This window comes from Mus pahari, chromosome 1 (genome assembly GCF_900095145.1).
Source record: "Mus pahari chromosome 1, PAHARI_EIJ_v1.1, whole genome shotgun sequence".
Classification (NCBI taxonomy): domain Eukaryota; kingdom Metazoa; phylum Chordata; class Mammalia; order Rodentia; family Muridae; genus Mus; species Mus pahari.
The window spans coordinates 116,758,393-116,768,860 of record NC_034590.1 but is presented as its reverse complement, the minus strand read 5'-3'; the positions used below and the strand labels follow the sequence as shown (position 1 = coordinate 116,768,860).

Here is a 10,468-nt window from a genome sequence, read left to right as displayed (position 1 = left end):
GATGGTTATGAGCCACCATGTGGTTGCTGGGATTTGAACTCCAGACCTTTGGAAGAGCAGTCGGGTGCTCTTACCCACTGAGCCATCTCACCAGCCTGAGACCTTAATTTCAAAACAACAACAAAACAAAAAAATAAAACCACAACAGGGCTGGCAAGAAATGGGTAAGCGTGCACGCCCCATAAACCTGACAACCTGAATTTGATGTCTGGAATTCATGATAGAAGGAGAGTCATCCTCTGACCGCCACATGTTTGCCTCGTGCGCGCGCGCACGCACACACACACACACAAACACACACAGAGTACAACAGAGGATCTACCACAGTGGGGGTACAGTTTACAAAGAGCATAGTGACTTAGGAATCAGGCCAGAAAAGATTCTAAGAGGAAGGGCTGATGAAACAGAAATTGTAAAAGAAAATTTGAGATACATTAAGCCCAGAAGGTAATGCTATCCAAATAATGGGAATTCTACAGAGGAAAACAAAACATTTAAAAAGATAATTAAGAAAAATTTTCTGGGATAAGCACAAACATGAAGTACCTTGGATAAAAAAGGTGGTGTGTCAAAAAAGGAGATAAAGGGGGGCTCAGAACACTGCTCTTGCAGAGGACTTGAGTTTGATCTCTGGCATGTACATAGGGTTGCTCACAACCATCTGTAACTCCAACTTTAGGTCTAAAGCTTCTGGTCTCCTTGGCACTGGGATTTATGTGCACATAGCACCCTCCTATATATATGATTTTAAACAATTGATCTTTAGAAATGAAAAGGAAGTAAAGGGGTTGGAGGGCCGGGCATGGTGGCGCATGCCTTGAATCCCAACACTGGGGAGGCAGAGGCAGGCAGATTTCTGAGTTTGAGGCCAGCCTGGTCTACAAAGTGAGTTCCAGGACAGCCAGGGCAATACAGAGAAACCCTGTCTCAGAAAAAAAAAGGGGGGGGGGTGCTGGAGAGATGGCTTGGTGGTGAAGAGGTGCTGTGCTTGCTGAGGTCCTGAGTTCTGTCCCCAGCACTTGCCTCACACAGCTCACCATTGCTGTAACTGCATCACCAGGGGAACTGACATCCTCTTCTGAACTCTGACAGCACTTGCACTCACACGCACACACACACACAGACACACACACACACACACACGTGCACACACACACACACGCACACACCTAATTAATAAATAGTAAAAATACCAAATACCTTTGGGGCTGGAGAGATGGCTCAGTGGTTAAGAGCACTGATTGCTCTTCCAAAGATTCTGAGTTCAAATCTCAGCAACCTCATGGTGGCTCACAATCATCCATAATGAGATCTAATGCCCTCTTCTGGGCTGTCTGAAGACAGCTACAGTGTACTTTAATATAATAAGTAAATCTTTAAAAAATAAAAAGTCCACACTTTTGATCCCAGCATTCAGGAGGCAGGGGTAGGTGGACCACTGTGAGTTCCAGGCTAGCCTGGTCTACATAGAGAAGAGGGAGAGCAACCTGATGTACATGCTGGGGACCAAACTCGAGTCCTCTACAAGAGCACTGTGCATTCTGATACTGTTTACTCTCCTTTTTGACATGCTACCATTTTGATCCAAGGTACTTCATGTTTGTACTTATTCCAGTGAAGCCAGGGCTGTGCAGAGATCTTGCCTCCAAAATCCCAAAACAGCAAGCAACAAAGGATAAAATAAAACCTATACCAGTTGGCAGAGAGCTTACCCGCCTGCAATGTACAAAGTCTTGAGTTAGACCCCAGCACTCGCAGGACAGGGCGAGGTGGCTGTGGTTTGAATGGGAACGCCTGCCACCCCCAGACTCCTGGTTGAATGCTTGACTATGGGGAGTGGCACTATTAGGAGGTGTGGCCTTGTTGGAGAAAGTGTGTCCCTGTGGGGGCAGTTTCCTATGATCAAGCTATGCCCAGTGTGGCACAATCTCCTGCTGCTGCCTTTGAATTAAGATGTAGAACATGCCGGGCGTGGTGGCGCACACCTTTAATCCCAGCACTCGGGAGGCAGAGGCAGGCGGATTTCTGAGTTCGAGGCCAGCCTGGTCTACAGAGTGAGTTCCAGGACAGCCAGGGCTATACAGAGAAACCCTGTCTCAAAAAAACCAAAAAAAAAAAAAAAAAAAAAGATGTAGAACACTCTGCTCCTTCCCCAGCACCATGCCTGCCTGCACGCCATGCTTCCCACCATGATGGTAAAGTTTTTCCTTTAGAGTTGCCTTGGTCATGGTGCCTCTTCACAACAATAAAACCTTAAGATGGTGGTACATACTTATTATCTCAGAACTGGGGAAGAGGGGTGCGTGTAGGGAGAGGTCTAGGAACTTTTGTGAAGGTCAGAGAACAACTTTCTGGAGTTGGTTCTTTTTCCAACATTTGGAACCTGGAGTTTAAACAAGTTCCTCAGGTTTGGCAGCAAGTGTGTACCTATTGAACCATTTCATTGGCCATGTCAAGAGGACTATTCAATGAAATTAATCAAGTTGATCCTAAAGTTCTTATGTAATGAGGAAATCTGAGATAGCCTCAGGATGATGGAGTCAGGGAACCATGAGGTAGCAAGTGTACTGTAATACATGGTGTAAATACAAAGACCCAGAGGGCAAATTTGGAATACTAAAAAGATACTTATTGTAGAAATATATGGGAATGTCTTGATCCTCTCTCTTTACCTTCCCAAGTAGGATTACAGATAGGTGTCACAACTGGTTAGGATTATTTGGGGGTGTGTGTGTGTGTGTGGGGGGGGGGGGCATGGTCTCTCTATGTAGCATTGGCTGTCCTAAAACTATGTAGAGCAGGCTGGCCTCAAATTCAAGAGGTCATCCTGCCTCTGCCTCCACAGTGCTTCACCTAAAGGTATGTGCCATATTGCCTGCTTTTTGTTTTTGAACAGGAACTCACTCTATAGCACTGGTTGACCTAGAACTCAAGAGATCTGCCTGCCTCTGCCTCCCAAGTGCTGGGGTTGGGATTAAAGGAGTGCACTAACCATACCTGTCTGCATCTGAAAATGTAAGATACTATCAATGAGAAAAGAACGAGCCCTTTAATGAGTTAGGAGCAAGTGGCTCTTTCTCTAGTTAAAAAGTCAGTTCTCTACTTCCCATAAATGACAGCAAAAAGCTGTAGATCTAGCTTGTTAAGAATACCAGTCTAGAGTTCAAAGCCAGCCTGGTCTACAGAGTGAGTTCCAGGACGGCCAGGGCTACACAGAGAAACCCTGTCTCAAAAAACCAAAACCAAACCAAACCAAACCAAAAAACACCAGTCTACCATGCCAAGTGCTCAAGGCTCAGTATTAAACAAAAACAAAAAAAAGAACTCTTCATAAAAAAATTCAGAGAAGTTAAAGATAGGTTCGTCTTTAACCCATCTAGTTTATTTTTCCATGTATATACATCCGTATTTTATACATGTGTATACCCAAGTATACATTTACTATCACAAAAAGCAAACATGACGAACATAAATGAAAGCCAGAGAGGGTGTGATCATAAGATTTCTTGTTCAAAAATAATTCTATATAGCATATGAAGCTAATACATGCCTCCACACTCAACCAACTACCCACAACAGAAAAACAAAATCCCTTAGAAAACAAAAGGAAGGCTCCAAACAAGTGCACGTGGAAAAAATACACACACACACACACACACACACACACACACACACACACACACACACACTAGGAGTGGGCAACAGGGTTGAAGAGGTCCACTGTGGGATGGAGCAAGACTGAGCTGAGAGGTCAATTTCAATGGGATTCAGCAGTGTATAGCCAGAAGCAAAAGCCTCCCAATAAGTGAGGACACAGTTCTCAGACGCTCGTAGTTTACTGAGTACCTGGGCTACTGAAGATCTGTGAATTAAGGCAATGAAAGTAATGGAGGCAGTCATGAGCAGAGGTCTGAGTCACCATGATCAGCCTTTTGATGCTGAGGTACAAAGGGTAAGGGCGTTACACTAGCCTCTAATAAAAGGTTAGGAGCCCCACAGGTTCATGCCTGTGAGGCAGGACAGCCACTGAGCTGGTTAGCCTAGGCTACACAGTGATTCCCAAGCAAACCTACATTAGAGACCATCTCAAGATTACAGGAAATTAATACCCTGAGGAAGTTGGAAAAATTAAAAAACCAGGAGACGGTAAGGAGGTTATCCTGACCACAGACACATTCTGGAAATGACAGGTGGCTAAGGTGAAGAGAAACGGACAGGGTACATGGGTCATGTTTGCATGGCAGGTAGTAGGCACTGTTGCAGTAAGGGACAACAAGGCACCAAGAGGTTTTCCCTGAGCAGTGCTTAAGAGACAAGTGAGTATTAGATCCTAGGCAACAGGCTTAACTATTGGAATCACTACTGACGGTAAGCAGGTATGAGGGAAGACCCAGTAAGGCACAGCGTAGAGTGAGGCATAAAGTGTACAGAGAGGTACTGTGAACCAGACACACGCAGCAGAGTCTGGCCAAACCACTTCCTTCCCATTCTACCCACACGTGACCAAGGCTTCCACCACCAAAGAGACTTCACTTCACCATGAGTTTCCCTCCACAGAGAGCCACTCAGACACCAGTGTAAGTCATCACCCACCAGGGGTTTAATTCTTTTAGGTCAGTTAGAAAGGGACCATCTTTGTCCCCATCCAAAGGAAAAGATCTGCAGGGCACCCTGGGAATGTCCAAGCCCAGAAAAGCCAAGGGGTAGTCCCTGAGCAAGTAGAGAAGTGGGTCCTGGGGCTCAGGCTGCCTCCTCCTCCTCCTCCTCTTCCTCCTCCTCCTCCTCTTCTTCACTCTCCTCCTCACTCTCATGATACTGTCTGTGATTGGTGTTGACAAAGAGGTCAGAATCATCTTCAGAACTCGACCCTTCTCCCCCTGACAGCTGTGGCTCAGCAGGGAGTTCTGGCTGACTCTCTCTGTGGGAACAGGAGGAAAGAACAGGTGACGTCTTCCAGGGAACCCAGATCTATTAATTTAGAGTCCCCAAAACCAGGACCATCAACTAAACAATCAGAATCCGACAGGTTTCTGAAAATCCAAGAGCCCCAAACCTTTATGTAGTGGCGTATGCCTAGTATTTAGACGGCTAAAGCAGAAGACGGTTGAGTCTGAGGACAGCCTGGGCCACAAGAGATCCTGACTCAAGAATAAACAAAACAAAGAAGAAAAAAAATCTGGGAGAGGCTTCTCCTAGAGAAACAGCAAATAGGGAAATCCAGTCAAAGAAAACAGACTCAGGATTACCTCCCACCCAGCCCTTCATTGGTTACAGTGAGGAAGCAACCCTACTAGCATACTGACACGTAGTATGCTCACATTTCCTAACAGCTGATGTACTAACAGCTTCCTAATGCTGTGACCCTTTAACAGTTCTTCACGTTGTGGTGACCCCAACCATAAAATCATTTCATTGTTCCTTTATAACTGTAATTGTGCTTCTTTTATGAATAATAATCTAAGCACCTGACACATGGCCCACAGATGAGGACTGCTGCACTAAGCAATCTTCCTCTCTGTAGAACCCTGTCTCTTACATGAACTCTTGTTTTTGAGAAAAGGTTTCCTGTACTCTAGTTTGGCTTTGAACCTGTTATGAGCAGACCATGCTGGTCTCAAACTCCTGGTCTAGAACTGCAGGCATGTCCAATCACATCCAGTTAAGAACCTCCTTACAATACTAAAAAAATGCATCTAAAGTCACTTGCCTATTAAGTAGCAAAGCCAGCATTTTAACACGTGACATACTCATATCTACCCAATCTATTATATGTGCCGCAGTTCTCTACACGAGAAAAGCAAGACCCCTTTTCTCCTTGAGGCACCAAGGTGTGATCTTGCACTTCTTGTCTTCCCTGGGCTGGGGGCTTGCTCCTTACCTGTTCATATTGTTCTGTTTCTCAGCTACCTCAGAGAAGGCCTCAGGCCTGTGACAAGAGAAGAGCCAGGTTAGAAAGCAGAGAGAAACCTCTCAGTGAAACAGCTGTTTCCAAATGTCCTTCTTGGGATGGCATAACCTTCTCCTTCACACCCCCCCCCCACACACACTAGGACAGTCTATCCCCAGAAGCCAGAGGGTGGCTGATTAAGACCATCCTACCAGTGACCCTCCTTCTGGAGAGAGCGGACATGGTTCTTGCAGAGCACAAAAGAGATCTCAGCCTTCACTTTTTCCCCTTCTTCAATAGGGTCAACAATGAGGAAGTCCCCTGTAGATGGTAAAGGATAATGCCACTCCTGTTATACAGGAGGAAGTCAAGGCCATGGTTCCATACTGTAGAGGGATGCTTCTAACCTCTCTTGATCCAGATGTTCTTGCGGTATTTGGAGGGCATGCTCACCAGGAAGCGCTGCCCCTGTGCTGTCTCCACCTCATGCAGATTGTTCCCAGGAGTCCTGAGGACCTGGTCCAGGAAAGAGGGAGAACTAGCTACGTCATAAGTTAAATCAAGCGCCCTCTGACCTGCATTGAGCCTCCCCTTTCCACACCCCAGAGGTGCAACGGGGGCATCTAGAGGATGGCGTCACTCACTTTCACTATCTGCTGTTGGTCAGAAGGCACCATGTGCTCCCCCAGCACCTCCTGCACCACATGCTTCCTCTTGCTGGCCTGAGACATGCTGGTTTCTGTCCAGGGTTGTTAGGGTGCACCGACTGTCAGCTCTTCTTCCAGAATTATTTGGATGTCAGTCTTAGAAGCCAGGACTGCTTTCAAGAGAAGCAGCCTTATACCAAAAAGTGCCGCCTCGCCCTGTTAAAAACATGGACTTTGGGGGACAGCAGGACTTGATGATCTGGCAGAGAACCAGGTATGGTTCCCAGCACTCAAATGAATCCCAGCCACAGGGGATTCAAAGCCCTCTTTTGGAGACACACGTGCAGGTTAAAAACACCAATGCACATAAAAAATGAATGACATCATTGAAAAACAAAACACAGACTTAGCCAGGTGCTGGTATACATCTTTATTCTTAGCAGTCGGGAGGGAGAGGTAGGCAGGAGTTTGAGCCCTGGCCCAACCTAGTCTACATAGAGAGACCCTAAACCCAAAACAAACAAACAGGACCTTTAAAGGCCAGAAAGATGTCCTATGAGCCAGCACCCACGTCAGATGGGTCGCAACCATCTTTAACTCCAATTCTAGGGCATCCAACGCCCTCTTCTGGCTTCCGAGGGCACTCGCAACACCACCCATGGGGTACATCTTAAAAAACCCGAACAAACCCAGGAAACCCAGGTTTTCTAGTGTCAGCTGAGACGTCAGCGTGGCTCAAGCCTTCCATCTCAACACTCTAATCCCAACCCACAGAGCCCGGGGCCGGCCTGGTCTCCGTAGGGAGACGCCCTCTCAATAATCAACAAAAACTAAGTAAATTCGGCGAGATCACGGAAACCACGCAGCACAGGGCAAGCCCTGAGTCCTACGTCTCAGTCCCGTTAGGACGGCGACGCCTCCCCTCCCGGGCCGATCCCAGGCCGACCCCGGGCGGATCCCAGCCCGATCGAGCATCCCGCCAAGCTCTGCGCGAAATCTAAGAGGAGCTGCGCTCCGCCACCGGCTTCGACACCCCAAGGCGGGAGAGTCACGCAACGCCGGGCTCCCAGCACACCCCAGGCACGGGGCGACCGACGCGGCGCCCGGCACCAGGGCCGCCCACGGAGCTCACCCGCTCGGCGCCACGCCAGCGCGCTCCGCTCTCCAGGATGACGGCGACAGCAGCTCGTCCACGACGCACCTCGGGAGCGAGGGACCAAAGAGCAGACAACTGCGACCTGCAGGTGGCCCCGACGGTAGCGCCGGTCTGGACGCTCGGCCCCAACCCTCCGGTGTTCCTCCCTCCCGTCGGCGGGTCTGAGGTGACAGACCTGACTGAGGAAACCGCGCCGGGAATTGCGCTTCCGGGGCTCTCAGAGGCCTTCCGGATGTCCCGCCCCCTTTTTGTCCGTCCCTTTAACTCTTCCCTCCAGGAAGGGAGGCAAGCCTAAGTTCCGAGTGCGGGGCAGGAAAACGCATTCTCCTCGGAGGCCTCGATCCCACAGACCGGAAGGGCCGCTGGAGAAACAAAACCCAGCGAAAGCCGGGTGGCTTCCTGAGAGGAACCGGAAAACAGCGACCCCCGTGGACGCCGCGGCTGGCGACTGCGCGTCAACTCTATGGCTCCGGATAGCTAGACCTGCCCAGTTTGGGGATTGTTTTTGAAGGTCGCGCATAAAACGACCCGGAAGCGGAAGTCGAGGAACGTTCTCGTAGCTTGAGGTATCGGCGGGAGCGGCCGAGTGGCGGGAGGAGCCGTTACCAGAGCCGGAGCCGCCGGTGAGCGTGAGAAGCGGAGTGGGGCCCCGGCTGGCGTGCGGTGGCGGCGCGCAGAGGCGGGAGGGAGAGGAGTCCATCGCGGAGGCGCGCCTTTGCAGCGGAGCGGCCGGAGTCTGCGGGAGGGGCGGTGCGCGGGGTGGCGGCGCGTGGAGGGGGCGGGGCGCTCGGGGCGGGGCGGGGCCGCGGGGCGGGGCCTGAGAGGCGTGGAGGCGGCGAGGCTGGCGGGAGCCGCGTGATGAGCCTACCACGTGGTAGTTCCCAACGGGGTCAGAGTCTGTGCAGCCAAGGTCGCCGGCCGTGAGAGCTTCGGGGCGGACCTTGACTCCCGAGTCTGGGAGTCTCAGGCCTTAGGCGCGCCGCCTGTTAGTGCAAGCTGATATGTCCAATATACCCAAAGCCAGGACCCACGGAAAGTGGCGTGGGGGTGGGGACCTTCCCTCGTGTATAATGAGGGGACTCAAGGGAGCAGCCACACTACCTGTCGTAGGATATTGCCCTTGGGAGTTGTGGTCTTCAGCCCTAACCTACCTTTTTTTTTTTTTTTGGCGGGGGGGATTCCCAGGTTAAGCCTGATCAAGATGACAACCTCCCAAAAGCACCGAGACTTCGTGGCAGAGCCCATGGGGGAAAAGCCAGTGGGGAGCCTGGCCGGGATTGGTGAAGTCCTGGGCAAGAAGCTGGAGGAAAGGGGCTTTGACAAGGTGTGGAGGGTGCAAATGCCAGGGAGGGGTAGGAGGGAAGGTTGGCAACAGATGTTACCAAGCCGATTGGGAGTGAGGCCGGCAGTAGTAAATGTCTGAGAGGTACCTGGGGAGGCAAGGGGGGTACCTGGGGAGGCAAGGCACCTCCTTCATTTTTGTGTTTTGTTGAGGCAGGGCTTCTCAGTGCTAGGATTAAAGGTGTGTCTCACTGTCCCCTGCCCTTTTGTGTGTTTTAAATGTCACGAAAATGAAACTAGGCATAGTGGGTTGTGCTTATGACCCTAACACTTGGAAAGCTGAGCTAAGAGGATTCCCATGGGGTTTAATGCTGGCCCTGACAACAAAGGACCAAACCCTGTCCTTTTCTTCTTTTGTTTTTTCAAGACAGGGTTTCTCTGTGTAGCCTTGGCTGTCCTGGAACTCACTGTGTAGACCAGGCTGGCCTCAAACTCAGAAATCCACCTGCCTCTGCCTCCCAAGTGCTGGGATTAAAGGCTCGTGCCACCACTGCCTGGTAGCAAACCCTGTCTTAAAATAAAAATGGCCTTGCCCTCTGAAGTATTTACCACCTAACCCTCCCTAGCTTCAGAGCCCTGGCACCTTCAGAGTGGTATCAGCGTGGACAGTCCTGTTGCTTTAGCCCGTGAGACATTTAGCCACATGCCCTTTTCTGTTTTACAGGCTTATGTGGTCCTTGGCCAGTTTCTGGTGCTAAAGAAAGATGAAGACCTCTTTCGAGAATGGCTGAAGGACACATGTGGTGCCAATGCCAAGCAGTCCCGGGACTGCTTTGGGTGCCTTCGAGAATGGTGTGATGCCTTCTTGTAGTGTTCTCTGGGGACCCTTATACCCCAGCCCCAGCACAGAGTCTGCAGCAGGCAGGGTTCCTCCCTGTCCTCCATGAAGGAAAAGATGGCTGTTGTCACCCTCACCTCCTATATACTCCAGGGTCTGTGGGGAGTTCTCTCCCCTTGGCATTTCAACCTTTCTAGAATCATTGCCCTTGCATGCCTTTCCCTTCCACCTCCCCCTGCAGTTCCGTGGCAGCAGTTACCAGCTTTCCTGAATGGATTCCTGGCCCCTTTCTCCCTCACTATCTGTTGGATGCCCTTTGGCTCCTTTCCTTTTTTGGCAAAAACAGTCACTGTCCTTATAAAAGATTTTTAAATTAATAAAATCAGTGGCCTTCATATTTGGTGTTCTGTGTCAGAGAGCAGACAGGCTGGGGAGTTGTGTATTCCCAGGGCTGAGCACATCTACTTCATTCGTTATCAGTGCAGACCGAAACTGGTGCCTTCCATTTCCCTTCCCAAGAGGGAGCCACCCTAGCCATGTGGGCCTTGGGCAGGTGCCCTGGGTGTCCCAATTCCTAAACATTGTGGGAGAGTGTGGGTTGGCTTTTTTTTTCTCCTGGGAGCCAGGTAGGCTGAAGGCTTCCAGATGTCAACAGTCAG

At 50.1% G+C, this 10,468-nt stretch overlaps 2 protein-coding genes across 3 annotated transcripts; one reads left to right on the top strand and one right to left on the bottom strand.

The window, feature by feature from the left end:
* Positions 1-3,356: 3,356 nt before the first annotated feature.
* On the bottom strand, positions 3,357-8,061 carry Eif1ad (eukaryotic translation initiation factor 1A domain containing). Of its 2 annotated transcripts, none has more exons than XM_021194613.2 (6): positions 7,667-8,061; positions 6,532-6,750; positions 6,295-6,403; positions 6,100-6,208; positions 5,879-5,926; positions 3,357-4,918 (listed from the first exon to the last, which is right to left on the bottom strand). In XM_021194613.2, exons 2-6 carry the CDS (start codon positions 6,616-6,618, stop codon positions 4,741-4,743), a joined length of 531 nt encoding a protein of 176 aa, XP_021050272.1. In that variant the 5' UTR covers positions 6,619-6,750; positions 7,667-8,061; the 3' UTR covers positions 3,357-4,740. The 2 variants fall into 2 exon arrangements, with proteins under 2 accessions (XP_021050272.1, XP_029401924.1); XM_029546064.1 differs by having other exon boundaries at positions 4,579-4,918; positions 6,532-6,766; positions 7,667-8,009.
* Banf1 (barrier to autointegration factor 1) lies at positions 8,010-10,204 on the top strand. Its single transcript, XM_021194626.1, has 3 exons — positions 8,010-8,313; positions 8,876-9,014; positions 9,696-10,204. Exons 2-3 carry the CDS (start codon positions 8,892-8,894, stop codon positions 9,840-9,842), a joined length of 270 nt encoding a protein of 89 aa, XP_021050285.1. The 5' UTR covers positions 8,010-8,313; positions 8,876-8,891; the 3' UTR covers positions 9,843-10,204.
* The last annotated feature ends 264 nt before the right edge of the window (positions 10,205-10,468 follow it).